The sequence below is a fragment of the Pistacia vera genome, unplaced genomic scaffold, assembly GCF_008641045.1.
Source record: "Pistacia vera cultivar Batoury unplaced genomic scaffold, PisVer_v2 Contig899, whole genome shotgun sequence".
Lineage (NCBI taxonomy): Eukaryota > Viridiplantae > Streptophyta > Magnoliopsida > Sapindales > Anacardiaceae > Pistacia > Pistacia vera.
Window position 1 is genome coordinate 71,571 of NW_022196777.1, and position 27,377 is coordinate 98,947.

At 35.0% G+C, this 27,377-nt stretch overlaps 3 protein-coding genes across 3 annotated transcripts; all 3 read right to left on the minus strand.

The window, feature by feature from the left end:
* Positions 1-62: 62 nt before the first annotated feature.
* LOC116119690 (increased DNA methylation 1-like) lies at positions 63-8,959 on the minus strand. Its single transcript, XM_031405640.1, has 9 exons — positions 7,079-8,959; positions 6,096-6,228; positions 5,890-5,978; positions 4,684-4,922; positions 3,127-3,213; positions 2,743-2,842; positions 2,385-2,598; positions 1,426-2,297; positions 63-888 (listed from the first exon to the last, which is right to left on the minus strand). The coding sequence occupies exons 1-9, from the start codon at positions 8,828-8,830 to the stop codon at positions 568-570; spliced, it is 3,807 nt and encodes a 1,268-aa protein (XP_031261500.1). The 5' UTR covers positions 8,831-8,959; the 3' UTR covers positions 63-567.
* A 438-nt stretch (positions 8,960-9,397) lies between these two features.
* On the minus strand, positions 9,398-14,457 carry LOC116119679 (40S ribosomal protein S24-1-like). The gene is made up of 5 exons (XM_031405630.1): positions 14,381-14,457; positions 14,206-14,302; positions 13,749-13,790; positions 13,500-13,670; positions 9,398-9,502 (listed from the first exon to the last, which is right to left on the minus strand). Exons 2-5 carry the CDS (start codon positions 14,278-14,280, stop codon positions 9,398-9,400), a joined length of 393 nt encoding a protein of 130 aa, XP_031261490.1. The 5' UTR covers positions 14,281-14,302; positions 14,381-14,457.
* A 6,949-nt stretch (positions 14,458-21,406) lies between these two features.
* Positions 21,407-24,752, minus strand: LOC116119686 (probable serine/threonine-protein kinase WNK9). Its single transcript, XM_031405635.1, has 7 exons — positions 24,514-24,752; positions 24,372-24,409; positions 23,978-24,205; positions 23,639-23,859; positions 23,295-23,452; positions 22,782-23,208; positions 21,407-22,696 (listed from the first exon to the last, which is right to left on the minus strand). The coding sequence occupies exons 1-7, from the start codon at positions 24,598-24,600 to the stop codon at positions 21,657-21,659; spliced, it is 2,199 nt and encodes a 732-aa protein (XP_031261495.1). The 5' UTR covers positions 24,601-24,752; the 3' UTR covers positions 21,407-21,656.
* Positions 24,753-27,377: the final 2,625 nt, after the last annotated feature.

Below are 27,377 nucleotides of genomic sequence, written 5' to 3' on the forward strand. Positions count from 1 at the left end.
AGTAATATTTTCAATACGAACTGAAAATATTAGAACGTGCACCTAGAAACAAGTCATGTGGGTTTGATACAATGAAAGAGTTCCAATTCCCAAAATGTGCTCACGAGCATGGCAAAGTGTTGAAAACTAGTTACAAGAGAAGTTCTCCTCATATTTGTCATGTGATGAACTGACATAGATAGTGAACGAATTGCTACATAAAAATTAAATAAATTAGAAGATGGTGGACACACTATCAACTCCCTAGACTCATATTGGTTCAGCTATATACACTTTCAAGAAGTCCCGCCTACCAGCCTCTGGGGGAAAATTGTGCTTTGCAATTGCACCAACTTCACTGAAACTACTTCGCATGAAGGCGGGACGCTTTCGAGACTCTTTAGACTTGGTGCTTAGGGCCTCAATGAATTATAATACCCTTTTCCATGGGTGTCATTCATTAGGCTTTATGAATAATAGCATCAGAGCCTTAACATTTATGGAGGAAAAAAATGTGATCAAGTAGAGCACACAAGACCACCACCCATGTAGCAGCCAGATCAAACAGAGTTAAATTCAGTTTCCATTTCAAGCACAAGCATTTTGGACGCCATTGCTGCATGGATGTACACTACTTTCTTCACAAACTGTTGCTTCACAAGCATCTTCTGAAGACACAAGTTTATGTACCTTCTCACATGTAACGTGATCATTTGAATCAGTGGTAATTTGCATGGAAGAACGTGCATCAACTGAAATTTCAATGCTCGCTTCAGTTGTATTCTCTGCAGTAATGTCCCCTGGACATGGGGCAGAATCAGGATGTGCAACTTTATCATCTAAATTATCTGGATTACCCTCTTTCTGTGATTGAATATTATCTTCAGAAGGAGAATGTGATGAATTCTGGTTTATCTGCAGTTCATCATGACTGGCTTTGGAGAGAGGAAACTCCTGCTCAGAAGCAGGTTCAGATGATTTCCCCTCTGCTTGTGAATCAACAATTGAACTACCTGCAACAGAAATGGGAATCTTAACTTCATCAGAAGCAGCCACGTTTTTATCTGTGTCCCAGCCATCATCCTTATCATCCTCTCTACATGACTGAGGACCGTATTTGACAGGATCATCTGATGCCGGTCTGTTGTGCATGTCCAATGCATCATCACTGGTGCCACAAAACCCCTCAACTGAGACTGGCATTTTAACTTCATGAGGAGAAGCAATATTAGTATCTATAGAATGGGCATCAACCATATCAACGTCTTTAAAAGACTCGGGATGCTCTTTGACAGAAGAATTCAGCTCTGTTTGCATGTCATGATTCTTGTCAAAGACAAGAGACTTGTTCAAAACAGATTCAACAAATTTGTCCTCTACTTTTGAATCAGAACTTACACTCCTCTCAACTGTAACTGGAAATTCAACTTCATGTGAAGTGGCAATGTTAACATCTATTGAGCAGGCATCATTCGTATCACCCTCTTTGCAGGACGGCAAGTTATCTTGAAGAGGAGAATCAGATAATTGATTATTTTCCATATCCATTGCATCTGCACTTATGCCCGGTGCAGGACGAGTTTTCCTCTCAGAAGCAAATCCAGCTGACTTGCTCCCTAAATCAGAACCAGGGTGTAATGTTTCCTCCACCGAGACTTCGACTTCATGAGAAGTGGCAGAATTGGCAGCCACTGCATGGGCATCATCCACATCAGAGTCTGTAGAAAACTCTGCATTATCTTCAACAGCAGAATTTAACTCTGGTTTATTACCCTTCTCCAGTGCATAATGACTAATGCCAGCAGTGGAAAGACAATTCTTGGCAGAAGCAGACTCTGCCGACTTGTCCCCTAATTGAGAATTAGGACTTACAGTTTCCACAGCAGAGACAGGAATTTCAACTTCATGAGAAGCAGAAACAGTAACATCTACGGCATGAACAACATCCATATCAACCTCTTTATTTCTCATCTCAAATTCATCATTGCTTGTATCGGAGTTAGAAAGACACTTCCCATCTGAAGCAGATTCAGCCAACTTGTCCCCTGATTGAGAATCAGGGCAGGGTGTCCCCTCAACCAAGACATTAGTTGGTCCCTCCGAAGAACCACTCAGCACAGATGTACCATTTAAGGAAACATCTGGACACTTGGAGTCAGAATCTGTGGCAGCAACCTCACCATTTATCAGATTAGCATGAATCAAACCACTATCAGCACACTTATCAGGATCAAGCTCAGCCAAGGAATCAATATTCGACTCATTTGCCACCTCAGGTGTAACACCAGCCTTGGCCTCTGACTCTGTTTTCTGTGAACCTGTGGAGCAAGAAAAGAGACTCAGCTAAATAACAGGAGATAAACATATGGTTAAACAGAAAGAGAATAAATTGCATGATCTGAAACCTGTTCTAGCTTTCATGTTCTCCGTGACACTTTCCTCCTCCAGTAGCAGTTTCTGTAACATATCTATACCAGGGAATACCAACATATTCAAAGACCTCGTTTCTTGCTTAAGTGATTCCTCTAGAGGGGTGAAACCAAAAATCCCTGTCCAAGTATGCATAAGTTCCGCAATTGCAGGGATAACCAGTTTTTCAACCTTGAGAGAGCAGAGAGCCTTCAAACAGAATAAAAACAAGATGAGATCAAAGGAGAATTGAAGGAACAAAAACATAAAAAGGCAAAACACACAGACAAAAAGATCTGTGAATATTCATTACAATAAATGCAAGAACATAGGGGCATAGTTATAATAGCTTACTGATTCAAGGGCACAAAAAAGTCGACGGCACATTCCCTGGCGCCTATATATATGGCGAGTTCCAATGAAGGGCATCTCTGCTAATTGAGTCCCATGGAATCTAACCAGGAAATGACAATGAAATGGTACAACTTTATCAGTATACTAATCCACAGACACATCATATCCCAGCCCATTAACTAGAACTCCCATTCCAAAAAGAGTGACTGGATAAAGACAATAAAATTATATATGTTTCTTTTTCTTTGTTGTTGTCCTGTTCAACTTTATAGCATTTTCCATGCGCTTGTTTCAACAATTATTTTGTACAAAATAATAATGGGAAGGAGCTACACCCCATTATTGAATAAGATAAATGACCATGAGAATAATGTGGCAAGGTACCTGATAGATGCTGCTGAAATTATTTCATCCCCCCTCTCCAGAATAGCAGTGTAGAATCCACTAAAATTCAGCCTATTGAAGTTTGATCTTAAAAAGACAAAAGGAAAATACATCAACTAATTTTAGTCAAATAAATATAGACCATAATTGCAAAGACAATATATTAAGTCTAAATAGTCCAAAAAGGAGGATAATATAATTGGAAAAACAACGATCACAAGCACACACGCAGAAAAACACGTACTTATACAACATTCACGAATGCTGACATCAGAGCAAAAATGAGAAAGACCATAACATAAATAGTGTTCATAGCATAATTAATGAATATGGAAACAACCAGTGCCTTAAAAGTATAAAAATTAATATAAAATACAGATTATCTATCTAAAAAGCTTGTCCATTTTTTAATTATAAGATTGAACATATTTGCACCAAAAAGCTAACTACAGCACAGCAGCAAGTTAGCGTTACTTCATCAAAACATCATTTAGCCATCAAATCAAACAACTGACAACAAAACAAGATTCCTGGTCCAGCCCCCCCAGTGACACAAGCAAAGTTGAAAGTCTTTACGCTTGAGATAGTGACAAAATTTATTCATGCAGTCACATTGTTGACAGGCAAAGATCATCTGAGTTATACAATAAACTAGATCATTAAGGAAATTCATATTTTCCTTATACATAAAATAAAATTTTCTTATAACAAATGCACAACTGAGGTTGTAAATTGACAATTGATGTTAGTTTGGTCACTAACAAGCAGGTCAGAGCAAGAAGATTTCACAAAAATTAAATATCGAACATTGAAAAAGATTGTTCTAATCTGTTCTATATGGTCTAAAAACAGAAAAAGTACAAACTCCAATATATCTTTGAGTATACATATAATACTATTTTATTTAGTAAAATAGTAAAATTAAAGCTAAAATGAGTCCAGAACTGCAGATGTTTCATAATCTTAACTTGTAAGACAATCTCCCTACTAACAATTGACCCAATTCGGTTTGCTGTAAGAAGACATAGAGAACAATAGGTTGATAAGTGTCCCCTAAAATCATCTAAAGGATTGCAATTGAATATAAAAAGCTCAAGCATGATATCTAAGACCAACAACCTATTGTCCAATTGCATTCCCCAAGGCAAAGAGAAAGTCCATAATTAGATTTTAAATATGATTGCATAAGTTAGAAGCACTGCCCATAGAAAAGAGGTCCTAAGTTCAAATAAGCATATGGTACAGTCTTAATCATTGCCAATCACAAATGCATACCATCATCCCATGCAATCACATGCAGTGATATTGATGAAGACCATAAGGAAAAACACATGACAAAACCTTTCGCATGCTTATGCTAAATGCAAAATAATCTATCAAGATAAACATCCTTGAAATATATTAGGCCAGCGAAGCATTATTTCAAGAAAATAAAGGCCAAATTATCATTGTTTTCTGCTAACTTTTAAAAATGCTTACCCCGAATTATAAAGAACATTATCAAGAAAATAAAGGCCAAATTATCATTGTTTTCTGCTAACTTTAAAAAATGCTTACCCCGAATTATAAAGAACATTATGAATTAAATTGACTCCACTCCTCCGGTCAACAATGGGCAAAAAGCATTCATCCATAACAGTCAGTGCAACAGCCAGCTTAGAATTGCTTTCCACCCTTTGAGGAAGTCCTCGAAGCATTGTGTCTGAATCTTCACCCGTTCGATGAATAAGGGACCATGAAAATCCCGATTCTAACTCTTGTTTGACCCCCAGATATTTCTGCAAATGCTCAAACAGCTGCAGTAGCAGCAGAAAAATACAAAATTATAAGTGGCAGGTTAGAAGAATATCATTCTCACACTACAAAAAGACAAGAGGTCAACCAGTACAAAGCAACAAGGAAACCCCTCTCACTCATTAAGTCCCCATCCAGAATAACCCGCGGCATACACCCACACACCAACTAAAACAGAATAATGATCTCTCTTTCTCAAAAGAAACACATTGAAAGTATTTCAAGACAGTAAGAAGATGGGCAAAATCAAAATACACCCAGCGTCTGAGGTCATGAGCAAAGGTAACTGCAGTTAAATAACCTAAACAAATATCTCTATTCTCAAACTTCCAGGAAAAGAAAACAAAGCAGCAAAAGCAAAAGACATAACTTTGTCTTACTCAAAATACCATTTTTAGCAGAATTCGTGTCTAAAGAATCATAAAAGCTAAAAATTAACCAAGATGAATAAAATTGAATATTTGTAACCAGCTACACTGTCACTGATGGAGGAACAAAACTAAATCTTGAGCTGAAGTCCAATTTGCAACCTCACAAAACTGCCATGCCATCCCTTGAATGCAGCTTAATGTAACAACAGCCAAAAATCCATTGAAGAACATGGAACATTTAAAGCCATATAAATTAGATTTCTAACAATAAATCTAGTATCTTTCAACAAAGCATCAATAAAAGAAAAAAGCCCCCTTCAATTGCTAATATTTTACACATATTAATAATAAAAAGAGAGAGAGAGAGAGAGAAAGGAAAAAAGTAGAAGGAAGAAAGGCAAGACCATGCTTAGCGCAGTCATGAAACAAGATCATATGTGAATATCTACCAAAGTAGCAACAATTCCCACAATTCATAAAACTCAACTAGTATAAACCACAGTAGAAATGTTTGCTCAAAAAAAAAAAAACAATAATTCCACAAGTGGCACCAAGTAACCAGAAAACTAAATTCAAGGAAGCAAGAAGAAATTGATACCTCTCTGCATGTCTGCCCACAAAAAAAAGTAACTGAACAATTTGAATAAACTGGAACAGCATCCATGTCATGCATGCACAATTTGTGATCTACAGAAGTGGAAATGTAAACTCAAATCAGAATCTTAGGAGTGCTCAGAAAGGCAGGAAGGCGATATTCTATAAGTAAAAACAGAGATTTGCAAAACCAGAAAAAGAAAACAGTACATTTTTTCTCACACATGCTGCAGGTAAGTAGTGAACAAGTTGTTACATCACTTCCTTCATCAATATCCTCACCAGCTGAACCACAAAATTTGCACGTACAATTCGGACAGTGCCAATCACCAGCTGGAAGCATCTGCAATGTAATGAAAGATTTAAATGCACTCTCAAGTACTAAAAAGATTAAAAGATTTAAGTAAACCAATTTCATTATCCATAACCACGAAGCAAATTCAATAACAAGTACACCATTGTCACGTATATCAGTTTGCTTTCACGACTAAGTTGGAGCAAGCTCAAAGGAGTAAAACCTCCAATAACAAACATTGATACCTAGTTCAGATAAATGACTAAATAAGAAAAAGGGCATATCATTCATCATGAGACAACTACAATGTGAGTGGCCAAACATTTGAGAATTTAGTTCAAGCGATTGACAGCACTAAGAGCCCAAAACATCATGGATAACACCCAACAAACAATTCTTGCATGAATATATGCTATCTAGCAGAGCAGCAAGATGTTTAAAGATCCCTAATTCTTCCAAACCGGAAAAAAGAGCTAGCAACGTTCTTCTGGTAGTCACTACCTATCTTAGTCCTACATATAACTGTTAGCTCAAAAAATAATATCTTACCAACCTAAATGAACTACTCAAATTATCTAACATCCTTTCCTAGTTTCTTACATCTGCACAACTCCTAAATATGTTTACTTTCACAACTCCCGAAAATATCCAAATATAGGGCGTAAAAAAATACATTAAAGGCCATGTCACACCATAACATTAAACTAATGAATGTGATTACTCCACAAGTTTATCAAAACACTCAGAAATTTCACCTTCTCAAGCATTTTGCTTTATTCATTAACCTAAATTCAAATAGAAAATGGCACATTAACCCCCAACAAAATACTGAAGGAAAACATAGACGAAAACAAAGAGTACCCCTCATATGTGAATACTGAAACTAATGTAGACATACCTGTATATCTAGGCAGTTCTGATGAAATGTGGAAGGACAACCATCACAGCAGATCAAATCCCCACCATCTCCACATATGCCACAAGTATCATCATTTGGATCATCCCCGTCAATGTCCACAGAGTCAAAACCAATGCGCTCAGAATCCTCTTGTCTATTCCATGCATCAATTTGGCATTGCAGAAGGGAATCCCCAGAGTCCAAATAGATGTTTTGAAATGGTTGCCGCAATTTGCTTCCCGCATGAATCTCAAACTTTGAAACTGTGAGTATTTTACTGCAACAACCACAATGAATGCCATCTCTCGTAATCCAGCCCTCCAGCATCACTTTTGTTCGACGACGATTCATATACTGCACCTTTTGGCTCAATTGCACAGTCCCCGAGTCAATCAGCCAAGAAAGCAGCGTGCGCTTTCCAGCATATGGAACAAATCCATCAGTCTCTGAATTTGGTCCACCATTGGAACTACGAACCAACAAAGTACATCTGCCAAGTTTTCTACTCTTCCTTCCATGCAATAAATGAGAATTGGATGCAGAAGAAGGTTTTTCATCACCATCATGCAAATGATGAGTAGAACTCTGACCTTTTGAGTTCTGGCTGGCAACACCATTCTCATTCATTCTGCTCTTTGATGATTTTCCACCCTGCTTTAAAAATGAACTTAGTTTCTCCTCATGGCTAATGCTGCCCATGCTCTCCTCATCGTGCCTGGCACTTGAAGATTTCTTGGCAGCAGCTTCCCTAGTGTTCACACTCTGACTGCCATCTCTTTGCTTCTTTTTCAATTCTTTCTCAATCTTCTTTCGTGTTTTTCGAGTTAATTGGCTAAGGACTTCATCAGACAATGGAGGTTTGACCTCTTCTTCTTCATCATTTAATTGCTTCAAAAGTGCATCATATGCCTTGATGATGGACCAGTAAGCTGTTCCAGAGGGGTTAATGTACACTGCATCAAGGTAGTCTCTATTCCTCCTAGGCCTGTAATCTATTGTCCAACCTGCCTCCACAAGCATCCCCCTTATCTTTTCGCGTAGTTTTTGTTTTTCCGTGCCACTACCACGCCTAACTTTTCCTTCTTTGGTACCAGTTAATGTGAGCTTTCCAGCAGGAGTTTTTTCACTTTCAGAGCTAACCTCTTTCAGGGATTTACGAGCTTCTGTTCTCTTTGGTCCAAGTTTCAATGCAGTATCACTGTCATCTGAATCAGAGTCAGCGTCCTTACTCTTCTTAGCTGACAGAGATTTTTGCAAATTAATGTGATTTTTCTCGGTCCTAACAAATGATGAAGGTTTCTCAAGAACTTCTGTTTCTAAGTAAGATGGAGGACGTATAGGCACGTTCCTATTACTGTCTCTAAAACTGTTTAGGTTTTCCTCAGTATCCAAGTGATCATACTTTTTCACAGGCTCACCCATCTTTTTCTTCTTGTTCACCATCACCTTTAGAACCCCATTTTTCCCCTGAAGCCTAATGGGTTCATCTGAATCTCCCAAATACTTCTCTCTCAACAATGATATAGGCATCCGACCTGCATCCCTATCCATCCCAAACCTATTCATGCCACCCTGATTAAAGCTACTTGTCCTCTCAAGAAACAAATTCTTTCTCTTATCAACAACATTTCTACTCGAACTAGTATTGAACTGACTCTCAATCCCACTTCTTCCCATAGCCATCGGCCCCAAAAACCTTCTGCCCCCGATATCTACTCTGCTATTTTCCAAATGCTTCCGCCTCCTCATCATTTCCCCATCAACCCCATCGTACTCATCAAACTCAAAGACATCTAATCTATTCCTCTTCCTATCACTATGCCCGTCATTTCTACCAATCAAATCATCATCATTATGCCTAATTCGCTCCACCCTATCCCTATCCCTATCCCTCTTCCTTCTAAACTCACTCTCTTCCACACCACCCTTCTCTAAAACACTCAAACCATTACAAACTCTTAACGTCTCAGCACCCACCCTTCTACGAGGTGGCATTAACAGCTCATCACTGGACCCAGAATCACTCATAACCATCCTAGGCCTCTTTTTTTCCTTTTTAGACTCAAAAACCTTCCGCGTGCCAGAGGAACCAGCCACACTAACATCCTCGCTCTTCTTTCTCACAATTAAACAACCTGTAGAGCTCCTATTCTTCATAATGATCCCTGATTGGTCGCCAGATCTCCTACTCTCAGCCATAAATGCCAATGATCAACAGAAAACCCTAAATTTAAACAAATTTGCTCCTAAACATCCCAAAATCACGTTAAAACACACAAAGAAACCCTAAATTTCAAAACTTCCAATCATAATTCATCATCATACCAAATTATTCTCCAAAACCAAAACAAACAAAGTCATTACAAACCCTAAATGTCTCTCAACCACACTCTCAAACCAAAAACCACCAGATCTGAAGGAGAACTAAAACCATAAATTCCAAACAGGAAAGTAGAAAAAATAAAATAAAACGCTTCAGATTTTCACATTACAAGAAACGTTGCCGCGACGCAAAGTCTGGAAAGAACAATACCTCGCCAGGCTTTAACGATTCCGTTAAAGAAAGATTTGACGATCGATTGCTGACGTAACAATTTCCCGGCGAAAGAAACAAGATACAGGAAAAGAAAAAAGAGAGAGAGAGAGAGTTTTGGGGTTTGGTTTATAATGCCTCTTTAACCATTATGTACTAATTTCTCTCTCTTTTTGTTTAATTTTATTTATTTATTTTTAATTTTCTTTTATACATGTTTTGGGCAAATTACCTTCCATACAGATTTCCCTCCAAATCTGGTTTTACGATGCCGAGCTGGATCTCGTAAAGCTATTGTGATGTTGCCACGTAATCCAGAAGTGGTTCTGATAGTGAGGTGGCAAGATCAGGGAGGCTTGAAATGATGCAGGTGGCTGTTTTTACGGTTTGACTGTAGTACAAGTTTGGGTTTGGGATGAGTTGTTATTTACTATTTAGCTGAAAAGAAAAGTGAAATAGAAACGCAGAAGGAAGCGCGTGAGGAAAATGGATGGGACTAGGGTATCGAGACGGGAGTGGATTTTAGGTGAAGAAATCCTGGGGTTGTTCCCTGTGACATGATGAAAAGCTGTTTTGTGAGAAAATAAGAGTGGTTTTTTCTGTTTTCACCCACCTCACTTCTTTCATGTCCTATGGTTTTTGTTGTTTTTAACCACTGGTTCTGGATTTGCCACTCAATCTTGGAATAGATGCTATATAAATCTTTTACTCAGCGTGTGTGTGTATATATATATAACAAACTAGGTTTGGTGGATTTAAAGTCATTTAATTTGTGTTGTTTAGACTAAACCAAATATTATTATACCGCTCAAATATCATAAAATTTTATGTGTTTTCAATTAGTAAAACGACTTTTTTCCACCCAAATAATAGCTTAGGATGCGTTTGGTTTATTATTCTGAATAGGATTTTGGGGATAGTTAGATAGAGGAGAATTACGAGATAAAATTTAAAAATTTATGAAAAAACCCCCAAGGTTTGCTAATTTATAAACACTCCAATATATTAAAATATTATAAAATGACAAAAACACCCCTACCACCCGCAGTGCCAGATTATGGCCACCACCGTCGGAATCTAGCCGAAAAATTGTGTTACGACACAGACCAGTCGGATCTATATCGTAATGCGTCGTTATGGCCTTTTCCGGCCAGATCCACTACGGATCTGGCCGGAAAAGGCCAAATCTAAGGCTGGTTGTGGCCTTCGACGGCCAGAAAAAGGCCATCTTTAGTCGTCAACTATAGCCAAAGATATGGTCGTCGTTGACGGCCAGATCTGACCTTTTTTGGCCAGATCCACTGTGGATCTGACCGGAAAAGGCCAGATCTGGCCATTATCGGCTATTTTCGGTGGTTGTGTGACTATTGTGACAGATTCCGGCAACCATCTGGCAAGTATTGGTGGGTGGGGGTGTTTTTGTTAGTTTTTAAACTTTTTTTTTGGGATATTTATTGAAATTAATAAATATCTGGGGTCTAAAATAATTAAAAAAAATAGACTAATATTTTGGGAATAATGTGTCAAACAACATTTGAAGAATAAGATTAGGAATATGGATAAAAACAATAAGCCAAACGCACCCTTAATGATATTTTCACATCCCAGACTTTTAAAATACATTGAATGATACTTTTCCGCTAGTCCCACCAATCGTCGGCAGATTTTAGCATCGTTACGACCTTACATCACCACCATTCTCTTTCTTGATCATCATTCATCAAAACCCTTCAAACTTTACTCTCATCGATCTTGTTAATTGTCGACAATCGAGCGATTAGGATTTACACAGTCACCTATCCTAAGTCAAATTTTAACCAATCACAACTACCAAAATCTAACATTTTACCACCAAAAAACTCAATGACATTCCCTATTCAAAAGCCTCAAAAGAATGGGCCGAATTTGCTCTCCATTCGCCACTGAATCAGAAAGTGTATTTTTTTGGGTGAAAAAATAGAATTTTAAAAGTCAGTTTATAGAAATGTCATTAAGCCATTATCTAGGTGGGAAAAAGTCATTTTAACTCTTTTTCAATTTCCATAGATAGGTTATAAAAACATAAATGATCTGGTAGGATACTAACTTAGACTTTTATCCCACCCAGTTGAAAAGTAAAAGGGCAGGATCTGTATTATAGTTGACAATTACGACAAAATTTAGAAAGAATCTTTACTATATAAACATGACCATCATACAAATCCAAGTGCATCTTCCAACTACAATTTTCGGATACGATATGACGTAGCACTACGTTTAAACACAATTGATTCTACAGGCTATCATAGATTTGTGTTTACATTAGCCGACATCCTCCATTAGTGCATTATAACATTACGCATTTGGCTTTATAAGTTACCATTCAATGAACAGGTTATGATACGAATGGTGTATAATGTCAGCACTCAAATTGTTCATTTGGAAAAAAATTAAAACTCTTCTAATTGGATGATCATAATATTTCCCAAATATTGACCCCTAATTTGTTTAACTTTTTAAAATTATATTCTATTATCCTATTTAAATTAAACAGTAAAAAACGTATTTGTTTTAATATTAACGGAATTTAATTCAAAATCCAATTATATTTTATTCAACTTAAAACATTTAATAATTACCTTTCACAATAAATGTTTATAAATTAAAAACGCTCTCACTCACTCACTCAAGCCATTGTTGGCCACCAATAACCATCGTCGGTCGCCAGCCACCATCGCTGCCACCGCCAGCCATCGACGTCAGAACAATGCATATAGATCTAACCGTTTTCGACCAAATACATAGTAGATCTGACCGAAAAAGGCCAGATCGACGCACGACCGACCATATCTAGCCAGTCGTGCGTCATTTCGACGACTATCAACCATTGTCTGACAGTGGTGGTTAACTACCGACAGTTGGTCGGATGGGTGGGAGTGTTTTTGTTAATTTATATATTTTTATTGTGTTTGCGGGTGGGGTATTTAGTTAAATTAACAAATATAGAAGGTTAAAAATAATCTAAATAATTTTTGAAAATGTTTTCAAAAGATGTACCAAACACATTATCAGAATACTATCTTATTTAATTTAATCATATCATATCATATTATAATTTTTTAAAATATCATATTTCAAATAATGCACCAAACAAGCCTTGAAATTTTTTATCAATGGAGAAAGAATATCGACATTTTTGTTCAATAAGATGCCAAAGTGGATGACTGCCTCATTACATACTAGAAATAATCGCAGAAAATCTTTTGATAACACGGATTCTTATTTTTCAATGATATTCCACGATCAAGACAATTGGCTAAATTCTACTAAACTATTTCATAAAAGTTCATTGATATCTTCTTTTTATAAAACAAATCGACTTTTCCTCCTTAGAGTCAAATAACTTGATGAACTTTTTATTATTAAGAAAAAAGCTTCCTGATTATGCTATTAAAAGGCATATATATTCCAGGGATAAAAAGGGCAGTTTATGCAGTCAATAAGCCATCACATGCATTCCATTAAAACCAATGCATCATACATGTTGGTTCCATACAGATTCTTGACTATAACTTTTACAGTACTAATACACAATACAATTACTGTCTCATATCCTCACTTTGAAAGAAGGATTCCCCATAATTATTTGACAAAACATAGATGCAGTATTTGCAACTAGCAACTGACAACTTAACCCTAAAGTAAAGTAGCGCAATGTTAGAAAAAACAAAAAAAAAAAAAAAAAAAATCAGACCTGCTAGGTTTTCTATTATCTAACATTCACCCATACCATTGAAATGTTTCACATAATACATTGATCAAGGGTTCCAATAAAGGCATATTGATCAAGAGAAAATTTTCACAATGGAAAAACACAAAAATTAAAATTAGCATAAGAGTAAGCATTACCCTGATTAGCCTGTACTTTGGCTCATACTTTTTTGCGTTCTCAACTGAGTCATAAATCAGCCCAAAACCAGTTGATTTCCCACCTCCAAAATGGGTACGAAACTTGAATACGAATATGGAGTTTGCATCTTTCACCTCGTACATCCTTGACAATTTCTCCTTCAACTCCGCCTTCATAACAAATCGAAATTAAACACAAAAAGACCACAAATTTAAAAATATAAACAACATATGGTGCAACAATAATACCTTTGAAACATTGGCTCTACCTGGATGCAGAACATCAATGACCTGGTCAAACCAAACAAAATAATTCTTTTATGTTGTGTAATATGAATACAAAGAATCCTAATATGAATACAAAGAATCCTACCACAAAATGAGAAGTAGCTAATATGGTTCCACTTTAAAAATAAATAAATAAAGACCTCATAAACCAACCCTGTAAACCAGCTGAAGTACCAATCATAAAAATTGAATTATATCTGTTATACTGTTTTTGTTTAAAAAGTTTTAATGTAAAATAACGCATAAGCCTCAGGCACTCTAGCTATTCCAGGTCCAAATGACCAAATTTACTTCTTATATAATATAACTTCTTCTACATTTATTTAGTATTCCAACATTTTCTAAGCAACCAAGTCAGTACATATAAGTTTCTTTCACATGTAAGTATAGGCAAAAGATAGAAAGGTGTAGAACTCACGAACTGCTTTCTTGATAGGAGCCTGTTGGTCATGAACTTCCTCGTCCGAATCGTTACTGCTTTGCTGTCAGCCATTTCTCTGCAAAACTCTAGCTCTATATTAACCAGTATAAGTACGTAATTTAAATGGTAGCATAATTGTATAAATAACATTAACTCTAGTTTAGCAATTACTTTAAAGTGGATCTATGCAACTTCCAGCGTCAGAATTAATGTTGACAGTGTTGAAACGAGGCTGCGTTTGGCGGCAAACAACTGGAAGTGGTGGTCCTACTAGGGTTTAAGCGGTTGGGCCGTTTAAAGGCTTTATTTGAGTAACGGGTTAGTCATGCTCTATTTGTCTTAGGACTATTCTGTCCCTGTTTGATCAAAACATTTGCGGATTGCCTCGTAAGCTTGATAGATTTTTTTGTTTTGTTTTAAAGAATTAAAGCCTCGTACACATTAAATTCTTTCAATGAAATTAGGCGGTCCAAACCACCACCGGATGGTTTGATGATAAAAAAACAAAAGAGAATCTAAGTTTACATAGTCTCTTAAATTTGAGTTCTCATACAAGGATTCGACCCGAATAGGGCGAGAGAATCTCCAAAAATGTCGGGGATAGAGACGGGGACGATCCTAAAAAAAATCCCCACCCCTGGGGACAGGTTGGGGGAGGGGATTATGCAATCCCTAGCCTGGCTCGTCAACCTCGCCCCCGTGGAGCCCTACTGTAATACCCAAGATGTCAAAGGTATGTTCCAAACTCAAAATAGTCATTAAGATGTTAATTTATGTTAAAAAACATAAAATCTAACTAAGGGAAAAATAGTCAATTCATTTAGAATGGTATGAATCAGTTATCCATAGAAAGATATTTGGGACAAAATAGTCATTTTGCCTATGGATAAGCATTAAAAAAGTCAAGGATGAGTAGGTTTAATTGCATTTAATGACATTAATTAAATAATAATTATGTTTAGTGTAAAATGACCAAAATGCCCTTATATGAAAAATTAAGGACCTATGAGTTATACAATTAAAATAATTGAGCCAATAGTATAATTTTGGAAAATAAATGAAATATTTTCCTATAAATGAGAGGAAATTCGTTCAAGCCAAGTGAGAGAGCATTTCTTCAACCTTTCTTTCATTTTCTCTCAAATCTTCCATGAAACAAGCCTTCTCTCTCTAAGTTTTAAAATAGTTTTGCATAATTTTTCAAGGAGAACAAGATAGGAGCCTTGGATCTTCAAGTTGAAGGGTTTAAGGTAAGAATTAAAAACCCTAATTTTGATGTGATTTGAAGTAGATGTTGAGATATAATGTTACATATATAGGATTAAGGTGTAAAAGAAGACAAAGGCAAAGGATTTGTTGGAGAAATTCTTTAAAAAGGTAAGGAAAAACCTCCCATGACTTTAGGAATTATGCTAGGGTTTGCAGATTTTTATAAAACCTTAAATTAAGGCTTTAAAGCATAGAATTAGTTGGTGGCAAGTGTAGTTGAACTCATTTATTCTATTTATTACCTTGAACTCATTATACATGAAGTTAATGCTATTTATGTTTTATGAGTTGTTATGTTTGATTAAAGAAAATGAAGCATGGATGTTGATGGTGGCCAAACTTGTAGTATTGGAGGCCACATGGTATTGAATAGTTGCTATTAGAAGTGTTGATGGTTGTTTGCATTAGCTTACAATGTTATAACAATAATGAATGATTATGGAAATGAGATTTTACACTTCCTTTAAGATGTTAAAGACTATTAAGGGGAGGTTTATTTGATCCATAAGTTGACCTCTTGGTTAATTGTCAATAGGAATTGATGTGACATAGTTTAATATTAAAAAAATTCGGATTTGATAAGCTTAAGGGTTATGTTAAACATGTTTCAGTATTTCGACCATAACTTGAGTTATAAAAATCGAAATGAGATGATTCTTGAAATTTAAGAGATAGCCTTACAACTTTTATGTTTATGCCAAGAGCCAATTCGTTTTAGAAATGGATAGAAAATGGCCTGAAGTATAAACTCCTGGTTATTAAAGTTTAAGATTTAACATGATCAATTCTTATAATTATGAATTGATTATTAATGTATTATTGTAATTATGTCATGTACTAATGTTTACCCATTAGTTAGATGATCTTTGAAAGATATACATGGTCATGATGTCAATGCATGATTAATGTTATGAAATGGCATGAAGATGTAATGTAATACATGTTTTAAGATGATGTATGTGAGCAAGAGGTAATGTAAATGGATTGATAATCCATAGATGAATTAAAAGTATTAAGTTCACCAAAATATGTATTTACATGCCATAAGATGTTAGAAATGCATAAAAACATGATAGAGATGCGTATAGACATGATGGAAAACGCGTAAGCATATCCTCGTATACCGGTTGAGGAAAGATGAATATATGCTTTAGATGCTAAATAACGCGTAAGCACACCTCCCGATAATATGAGCTCTAGATGAATTTGAGGCTAGATGATATGAAGTGCTTAAGACACTAAGAAAAGTCTGATCGGCTACACGTTAAATACTTCATATGCATTTAGTTGCATTACATGAGTTATGATGTTATTTACATCATGAGATGATTTATGCTCATGTTAGATGATATTTAGATGTTATATGATATTTAGATGTTATATCATGACATGTAGTGTGTGTGTACTATGTTTATCTACTTATGTGTATGCATTGATATTTATATAGTCATGGGATAAAATGATGAAAAACATATGAATTAGAAAAAAAAAACGAAGTATACCTAGATGTAAAAGATAAGTGATGTGTTAACAAATATGTTTAAATGAAGGTCAAATTGCACATTTAGAATGAAATGAATCATTCCTTACTAAGCGATTAGCGTTCACCCTTTCATTATTGATTGCTTTGCAGGTAGACCAGAAGCGAATGATGCTAGAGATAGCGGGGCTACACGTGAGGGGAGATGATTTATTGTAATCTTGATGTAAATAATGTAAATGATAAATGTTTGTGAAACACCTTTGGAAGCTTCCACCCTATAAATATGTTTTGATTGTATAATTTCCAAATAATTTCTTAAAGTTTTCTTAAATTATAAGTTTGGATCCTACGTGACATCTTATATGCATGTTTTGGATACTATTATTATTATCCTTACATAGGTTTTTTTTAAGTACAACTCGTTCTCCAGACATGTATCCCCGGGATTCTCATTGAGGGATATTCAGAGGATACCTGACTGGAGAGGGGTTTTACACCCGCCTTCTTTTATTGAGAATTTTTTTTTTCTTTGGGAGATTGTATATAAAGTTAGAGTTTAAATTATAGTTTTAGTAATGTATCTAAATTTATGATATTTACTTTTATAATATTTGTATTAAATTTATAGTAAAAATAATTTAAACGAGGGAGTCTAATAATTAAATATATGTATTATTACTTTTTGAATTTCACAAAATAATAATACATGACCCAAAAATAAATTTGATTAAATTATTACAATTTACCAAACTAATATAAGAATATACACAATTGCTTAACGATTTACAAATTACACAAATTCAATTATCCTTGTAATTAATTAATTGGTCAATTAAATATGATGTTAAACTTAATCAATGTTGAGAACTTGGGATAATGAGATTTGTCCCTTTCATAAATGGACTAATTTTATTAGTTGTAGTGGAGATAGTGTTTTATTAATTAATTCATCAATTTACCTAGTAAATTATGTTAAGATTGAATTTAGTTATATTAATTTTTTAAATAATTAATTAATTAACAGGGCTAATTAAGCTTAAGCCTCCATACAATTGAATAATTAATCAATTTACCTAATAAATTATGTTAAGATTAGATATAGATATATTTATTTTATGAAAAATTAATTCATTAACAGGGTTGATTAAGTCTAATCGGCTAAGCCTTCATACAATTAAATAAGTAATCAATTTACCTACTAAATTATGTTAAGATTGAATTTAATTATATTAATTTTATGAAAAAGTAATTAACAGGGCTAATTAAGCCTAAGCCTCCATGCAATAGAATAATTAATTAATTTACCTAATAAATTATGTTAAGATTAGATATAGATATATTAAATTGTGTTTGGGGAAAAATCCCTGCGGGGTGAATTTCCCCGCGAAGCCTTGTTCATCAGGGCGGGATGAGGATGGGAGTGATTTCATCACCATGGGCCGAGGATGGTCATGAGAGTTGTCCTTGCCAGCGTGGACGGTCATGGGAGTGGATATTGGGGACAGGGACAAGGAATGGGGTCCCCGGTCTTGACCCGGCCCTCACCCATCCCTAGTTAATCCCGCGTATCTCTTCTTTTGTTTTATTGTTTTGATTTGTGTGTTTGTGTGTTACTTTGTTTTCGTGAATAAGGGTGACTATTGAACGAAAAAAAAGTAATACGAAAACAAAGTAACAAACAAACACACAAATCAAAACAATAAAACAAAAGAAGAGATACGCGGGATTAACTAGGGATAGGCACGGGCCGGAGACCCCATTCCTCGTCCTCGTCCCCGATATTCACTCCCATGACCGTCCCCGCTGGCAGGGACAACTCTCATGACCATCCCCGTCCCACGTGGATGGAATCACTCCCATCCTCGTCCTAGCCTGACTCGATGAACGGGGCTTCGCAGGGATTTTTCCCCTAACACAATTATATATATAATCTTAACATAATTTATTAGATAAATTGATTAATTATTCACTTGTATAGAGGCTTAGGCTTAATTAGCCATATTAATTAATTAATTTTTCATAAAATTAATATAACTAAATTTAATCTTAACATAATTTACTAGATAAGTTGATTAATTATTTAATTGTACGAAGGCTGAGCCGATTAGGCTTAATCAACCCTGTTAATTAATTAATTTTTCTTAAAATAAATATATCTATATCTAATATTAACATAATTTATTAGGCAAATTGATTAATTATTCAATTGTGTAGAGGCTTAGGCTTAGTTAGCCCTGTTAATTAATTAATTTTTCACAAAATTAATATAACTAAATTCAACCTTAACATAATTTACTAGATAAATTGATGAATTAATTAATAAAACACTATTTCCACTACAACAAATAAAATTAATCCAGTTGTGAAAGGGACAAATCCCATTATCCTAAGTTCCCAACATTGATTAAGTTTAATATTATATTTAATTGACCTATTAATTAATTACAAAGATAATTGAATTTGTGTCGTTAAGCAATTGTGTATATTCTTATACTGGTTTGGTAAATTGTAATAATCTAATCAAATTTATATTTGGGTCATGTATTATTATTTTGTGAAATGCAAAAAGTAATAATATATATATTTAATTATTAGATTCTCTCGTTTAAATTATTTTTTCTATAAATTTAATACAAACATTAAAAAGTATTAGAAAAGTAAAATAATGAATTTAGATATATTACTGAAAACTATTATTTAAACTCTAACTTTATATACAATCTCACAAAGAAAAAAAATTCTCAATAAAAGAAGGCGGGACTCCATGGGGGTGGGGTTGACAGGCCGGGGATTTTTTTGTGGACCGTCCTTGGCTCTATCCTCGATATTTCCGAGGATTCCCAACCCCATTCGGGCCTGATCCCCGCGGGGCCGAGGCAAACACCCATCTCTACGATTTACCTTAGTTCACCCAATTAACAGACTAAGTCTAGCTGAGTCAATATTATTGCAATACTGTCTCATCTCTTTCATTTACAATGAATAAATTTATCCTATGATTGTTATCCCTCATTACAAGAGAAAAGTGTGTTTAAATATTAGGTTTAAAAAGCTAAACCTAGTTTTTGAATGCGTCTGCGTGGCCCATTAATGTTGAAATAGTCGACAACTCCAACAACCATTAGAGCTCTTACGCAGTCGGTAGTTCCAGAGTTTCGAGAGAATAGTTGAGGTGAATACAATCTGGCCCGCACACCCCTGGTCATAAAAAAAAAAAAAAGGTTAAACATGTTTAAATCATAACTCGTTCTAATAAATTAAATAAGACTTATATGTTGAAATTTAGAAGAAAATATGCTGATCACACAAAACTAAAGGGTTGGTAAGGATGTGATTGGGTTTGAATGAGAAATGTTTTTATGCCAATGTATACACAAATGTTAAATTTAGTTAAATTCTAACTATAATTATGCAATATTTATAATTGTCTTTTCATTCTCAATAAGACTCTTTCTTAATTTACACGATAAGCTAGTATTCTGTTTAGTGTTAAGTGTTAACTGCATTTAAATATTAGTGATGAATAAAGCCAAGCAATACTGATCAATCAAGTTTTGGTGGTTTAGGCATTGCTTAATTATATATATGGTTCTGGTTCAGCTTCACTCATCACTTGCTTCCTGTTTTCTGTGTTGTAAAGACCCTTTTAAAAGAGTGTATAAAGCAAAGCAGCCTGTCTAAGTGTGAATTTGCAGGAAATTTTTCTTTTCTCTCACCCAACTGTCCCATCCCATGTCAAACTTCTCTTTCTAAAATGAAAGTTACGTTTCACCATCATGAAAATGAGGTTCACATATGAGCCTTGAGATTAAAGTTACTACACCTACTAAACACCCCAATTATTATTATTAAGTTACAATGGCCTACATGATACAATGCCCTCCCATTGCATGGAAATTTTTGTTTTTCAAAAGTTTTTTGTCTCGCATCTCTGGATTCCTTTGAACAATAATTTGCTGGAAAACTGCGGATAATGCTGCTAGCTGCAACCCACAGTTAGGGCATATGGTGGGCGCAAGACCATTGATTCAGTGATAAATTACCCTTAAAATATCAAACACAAGTTGATAACTTGGGCGTCCAGGCATAGGATTTGGACCATTCTACTGCTACTGCTACTGCTCCAGAATGCCATTGAAGTGGTAAGGTTTCTGTAGACTTCACCAATGAACCGTTTGTGGTCCTAACTTAATCAAAGTTCCTTCACTTGGAGAGAGAAGCTAAGAGATCAAAGTTCCTTGATGATATATATGTTGAAAATGGGAGGTGTGGCATTAGCCCATATTTTGCAATGTAGCATGTGTAGATTGATAAATGCTTCTTCAAATTTCAATAGCTTTCCTTTGCCGATCGACCATAGATGATGTCGAAATATGTACACTTCAATCACATGTTTATGTTCATATACAAGGATGTATTTAACTCTTTATCAAGAACCCGGATAAGTCATAAGATTTCTCTCCCTCTGGTAAACCGAGCAGGCTTTAGGAACCTGGTTTACTTTGATTTATAATTAGTGGGTAATGTACATTAAATGGACATTCACCTTAAAAAAAAAAAAAAAAAACACGTGGAGTGGAGACAGGCTTTAGATGCTGCAAAAAAAGAAGTTACATTTCTGCTTGTACAAGCATCCATCGCCATGATTTTAGGTAAAGGGTAAACCCGGTGAAGTTTTAGCGAACTTTAAAGGCTTTCAAACATCTACAGCATCAACTGGAAGAGAAGTTGCCCTGTGAAGGGAGTGTGGAAGCAGAGCTCCTGAATAGTAATTCTTGGCAGTGACCATTGACTCTGGATTACAAGGCCAGTTGATTGGATCATAACTTTGGACACTTTGGTCGGCCAAATTGCCAAATCTCTTCTCATCATTAACAGGGAGAGATGAAGTCAACTTTTTAGAGGATCTTGATCTCAGGAGGGATTTACTGTTTCCACTTTCGTGTAACACTGGAGATAGAGAAGCCTTGTCATCTTTCACATGCTCTTTGTCATCAGAAATCGGGGTTGAGCTGGAAGATTTGGATTTGACACCTAATTGTTGATCTCTAAGCTCCCTCAACTGCATTTGATACTTCGCTTTAAGCCACCTTAGCTCTCTCCTAATTTCATTTTCATAATCATCTAAGAGACCACATTCCTCTGAAGAATACACGGAGAAAGAGTTTCTTGCATTAGATTCACTTTGACTGTCCATATTTATAATCTTCTCTTCCATTCCGAAGATTGATTTGTCCAGTGTTTCACCCACCTCATCACAGTGGATGTCTCTTGACCCTCCTGAACTTAACTCTGGTCCTTCCCGCTGAGCCCAGATATCTGCATAACAGATGGCATCAGATTCTCTTGATGCAGCCACTGCACCTTCTTTACCACATTGTTCTGCCCCATCAACTTGGTATGTGATCTCTTCGAATCGTCCATGGACAGCAGCACTTCCATGTTTAGAACTCTGAAGAACCTGAAGGTTCTTGGTTCCAGAATTATCTGATGCAACAAAATCGGGTAAGCAACCATTCGAACCATTGTGACAGAAACTACTGCAATGTGGACTTTTATCTATGCCCAGTCCCCTCTTCCACTCCGGTACTAAAGTAGCAATTTCACCACCTATTATTTCTGCTATTTTTGTCACATCTTGGTCAGTGATGTCAAGCTCGGATACCATTTCAGTAGCAACACTCAGTGCTGTGTCAGTCTCAATGTCAAATGGGAAATAGATGTTTCGAATGCAACCTGCAAAAAGGAATGTAAAACTTAAATTGTTTGCATACTCTTTTGATAATAAGAAATCAATACAATGACAAACTGGAACTCTTACCTTCGTGATCTGCAATTCTTAGTCTCAAAAAGATGCCATTATCCTCTCTCCTTTTACCTTTGATTGAGATGTCAAAATCTGACAAATGATCATCCTCTTGACAATTAAAGTCATCGACTTCATTGAGTGGGTGGTAATCCAAATCATTCTCAGGATCATAACCAGTATAATTAGCATATCCATTGTTCAAAGAGCTGTTACTGTGATGAATTCCATTTAGAGGTTGTCTGAGGAAAGGGCCTATTTCATCATAGTCACTCTGATACAAAATCAGACTCAAGTCAGAGTCATATTCATCAATTTGGAGAAAAGGGTCTCTCAAAAGCTCCCTAGCAGGAAGCCTGGAAGTCACGGTTGCCAAGCACTTTTCAATAAATTGTCGCACCTCAGGATCCTGTACTTTGTATAAAGCTTCTGGTTTTTTGCCCTAAGTGAAAAATGACATACGTGAAAAGAGTGTTGGGGACAGATACAAGACAGTAAAATGTAAAATTTTGAAGTATAAGCTCTTACAGAGACAACTTTCTTGTAGATTTGAGCAGGGTGGGTGCATTCACTATATGGATATTCAAAGGTGATCATCTCCAAGATGCACATTCCAAAAGAGTAAATGTCAACTAATTCATTGTATTCCTCTGCATACACCTCAGGAGCCATAAACTCTGGTGTTCCTGATTAAAAGAAATATAAACACTCCCTGATTTTTTCAATTCATCTTTTACAGAAAGCATCTTGAGATACAAAAGTAAATGATTCATAATATTGAGGAATACTTTGATGTATAAAATAATAGATCAATTTTAAATTTTAGGCATTGTCGTCTTTCATAAGATTAAAGGAAATTTGGAACAACTTACCCACGCAATGAGCAGCATGAGATTTGCGGAGGATTGCAGCGAGGCCAAGATCACCAATCTTAACTTCACCTTGGTTTCCATTAACAAAAATGTTGTCACATTTGAGATCTCTGTGAATTACAGGTGGGTTACGGCTGTGGAGATAAAGAAGCCCCAACAAAATCTGTCTACACCAATGCTTCACAGCTCTAATATTAACTCTCTTATGTTTTAGCCTATACCTATACAAAAGCAAGAAAAAGATCATTTTTTTTAATCCAAAAAGAAGAATAATAATATTAATAAAAGAGAAATCATAAGAAACTAAGAAAGGATTTATGGATTATCTATAATGCTTACTGTCTGAGAGTACCAGAGGTGAACATTTCAGTGACAAAGTTAATGTTCCTATTAGTTGTATCAACCCAAGAAGTGTAGAATTTCATGATGTTCTTGTGTTTCAATGTCTTAAGCAAGTGAATTTCACAGTAAAGCCTCTCAAGTTCTTCAGGACTTTGCAAGAAATCATAAAGCTTCACCTGATTCCATGCTACCTCAATTCCTTCATACTCATCAAAGGCTCTGTAACTGAAACAAATAATGCATATACGACAATAAACAAAAACTACTAAATTAATAGAAAAACCTATGCTATACCCACCAAAAAAACACTGTTAAAATGACCCCCAAAATGAATCATATTTGTAAAACTATGAAAAGGGTATCTATAAAACTGAGCTAAGAAATTCCATACACTGTCTTTGAAGCTCCTTTTCCAAGAATTTCATTGTACTGCAACCAAAAAAAAAAAAAACTGTAACTCAAAACCAAAGCTCAAATTCATACAACATGAAACACTAAATCAGAAAAAAAAAAAAAAACCAAGTGGGTAGTACCCTTCCATATCTTCCAGTAGGATCAACTTCAACAAAGTCAGAAGAATCTGGTCCTGGGATTGAAGCAGAAACAGGAACACCATCCATTGTTATTATGGATTCAGTTTAATTAGTCTAACAATGTGAGTGAAAGGGAGGAAAAGAGAGAAAGCTGATAAGAGAAGTCAGAGAATATAAATAGGAAAAAGAAAAGAATCCATAATCATTGTTTTTTGTGAAGGAAAGTAGAGGCCAGATCGATGTGGAAAAAAAAAAAAAGAAAAAAAAAGAAAAGAAACGCATAGGTGAGTCCATCAAAAGGACAAATGTTAATTGCCCAACTACTCAGATCCAACGAAGCAAAGATTTCACGAGGTTGTCCCCACCAAGACAAAAGCCTGACACACAACCTCTCCTTGTCTCAACTCATGTTTCCTCTCTTACTCTTTTTCTTTTTCTTTTCTTTTCTATTGCATCACGAGCTTTAATTACCAAACCAAACAACACTCTCTTTAGCTTTATCTCTTCATATTAGGCCTGCAACAGCCTGCAGGACGTGGACTAGCAGTAGCAGACTTTTATTTTATTATTATTATTTTTTCTTTTTAAGCAGAAAAGCCAGTAGTGGGAAACTGGGAAAAGATTCATAGAAATCTTGTGAAGCCTTTTCAGGTTAATTGCAAAAGAGTTAATTACCTCCATCATGTTAATAAATCAATAATTTGAGGTTTAATTAATTAATGCTTTAGAAGATTATGATAAAGGCATAATGATATTATTTCAGTTTTTGCGTAGAATATATAGCTTTTTTGTATGGTTTAGAATCCAACTTCTTTTTAAGCAATCCATTGCAATAGTAGAATAATAACAATCGATTAGGTTTTGAAAGTTTAAAGTTCAACAGGAATAGTAGTTGAGAAAGAAGAAAGAGACTTTCGGTAGGGTTTTACTGTTTTTATGTTAGCTTTCGGGACTGTCCATTCATTCCTGCCTTACTCTTAGACCTTTTGTACCAAATATTTGTGGCTACTCTTTTCTTGGAATATCAATATTCTACTGATATGCAAATATAAAAAATATTTATAAGTATTCAAAGTCCTTACTATTTCATGCTATTTGGACTTCAAACAACAATTCATTTTATGACTAATACACATTATTTAATAAAAGTTAACTCTTTAACTCTTGAAAATTAACTCTCTTAGATCATGTTTAATTAATTCTTACTCGTGAAATTAATTATATCAGAACCGTGTTTAATTATATATAATACCCAAAAAATTTCAACTTGTAAATGGAAATATTATTTGTTTTTGTCTTGGTTGGCTTTATACAAGTATCTTTAAGATTGTGGATGAAAATGGTTTGTACATATGCAAATGCAAGTTGAATGTGCAAATTCGTGTGGTGTATGTAGGTTTGCCGTGTGCGACGATCGACAACCCAAAATAAATCTTTAATTATATAGTTAAGAAAGGAATTGTGTTATTTATTTCATTTTATTTTGTAATACATTGGCGCAAAATCTGATGTTATATGGTTTGCAAAAAAAGAACTATATAAGAATTTTGACCCTACCAATTAAGATGATATTGTATATTATTGTTGGTGATTGACTGATAAACTATAAGTAGAATAGTGGGCAACTTGCATGGAATAAGAATGATATTAAATTCCACGCACGCAGACGCAGTCAATTATTATGGCCACCACTTTATTGATTCATCACCTTAATTGGTACGGAATTTATCTTTTGTTTTTTTTTTTGCCTTTTCTTCCCCCACTCAACTCTATTATACAATGACTATTACTACAACATTAGTCTATTTTTATAAATTTTCTCGCACAGTTTTAATATAATAATTCGTAATTGATCAGTTTATAATTAATTAATAAAATTTATATGAGACCGATTATAAACTAATCAATTATGAATTACTACGTTATAATTATCACAAAAAACTTATGAAAGAGGATTGTTAATGTAGTATTATTCTTAAATTATTTTAACCCTCTCTGCTCATGCTTCCATACCTCACCGGTCACCACCCTTCTCCCTTGAGAAACTATAAAATGATAAAAGATAAGGAAGGGAGGCATGTGACATTATTTCGAAGGTTACGAGAAACATGAGCCTAGGTAAAGTCGACAAAACAAACAAACACACTCAACTCTCTTCCCACCTAGACTATGAAATCAAAATATTTCATATCATTTCTTTTTTGTATTCTTCACCAAATCCGAACGCTCTGTTTCTGTTGCCACATGCACCTACAATCAATGCTTTCTTTTATTTTCATAAGAGCACGGTGCATGCTGTATCATAGCAATATGGCATCCCAATGTTTGGCATAATGCCACTCAACATATCTTGCATGCATCTTGCATACCGATATTTAAAAAAAGAAAAATTAAAGTACTTATTAATAACATTATACAAATTCTAAGTTGTTTATTGATCTTAATTTAATTGTTGATTAAAGTATAGTTTTTTTGGCTCTTTTTTGTAAATAGTTCGGATCACACCTCAACTATTATTTGAAGTTCATTGAATACCCAACAAGTTTAAAAGATCAAGCAAGTCATTAAGGTCTAAACATAAGAATTCAAAGAATAGAAAAAACTTCTTTGATCGCTAGACCAATCTGTTGGAGTTATTTATTTGCATGTTCGGTTAAGATCTTAGTTGAATTTTGAAATTTTTTTTTTTTTTTTTAAATAAAGCTCAAAATGAAGAATGGCACAATACTCAATGTCTGGGTCTGGACTTATTATTGTGAAGTGGGCTGGACCAGACGAATGCAACAGAACTATCACTGCTTAATATTCAATTAATGAACCCCTCATGCCACGTTTCATTTCATTCTTTATTGTACGTTCATTAT

Bases quoted from the DNA above. Each gene is read 5' to 3' on its own strand.
- LOC116119690 (XM_031405640.1), bottom strand. From the start codon at position 8,830: ATGATGAGGAGGCGGAAGCATTTGGAAAATAGCAGAGTAGATATCGGG. The intron at 5,979-6,095 runs GTACTGTTTTCT...CCACTTCTGTAG, and splicing joins CAGCATGTGTGAGAAAAAAT to ATCACAAATTGTGCATGCAT. The intron at 4,923-5,889 runs GTATCAATTTCT...CTGCTACTGCAG, and splicing joins GTGGGCAGACATGCAGAGAG to CTGTTTGAGCATTTGCAGAA.
- LOC116119679 (XM_031405630.1), bottom strand. From the start codon at position 14,280: ATGGCTGACAGCAAAGCAGTAACGATTCGGACGAGGAAGTTCATGACC. The intron at 13,791-14,205 runs GTGAGTTCTACA...TGGTTTGACCAG, and splicing joins TCCTATCAAGAAAGCAGTTC to GTCATTGATGTTCTGCATCC. The intron at 13,671-13,748 runs GTATTATTGTTG...TTTGTTATGAAG, and splicing joins GTAGAGCCAATGTTTCAAAG to GCGGAGTTGAAGGAGAAATT.
- LOC116119686 (XM_031405635.1), bottom strand. From the start codon at position 24,600: ATGGATGGTGTTCCTGTTTCTGCTTCAATCCCAGGACCAGATTCTTCT. The intron at 23,453-23,638 runs GTAAGTTGTTCC...TCTTTTAATCAG, and splicing joins TCATGCTGCTCATTGCGTGG to GAACACCAGAGTTTATGGCT. The intron at 22,697-22,781 runs GTAAGAGTTCCA...TCCTTTTTGCAG, and splicing joins AAGAATTGCAGATCACGAAG to GTTGCATTCGAAACATCTAT.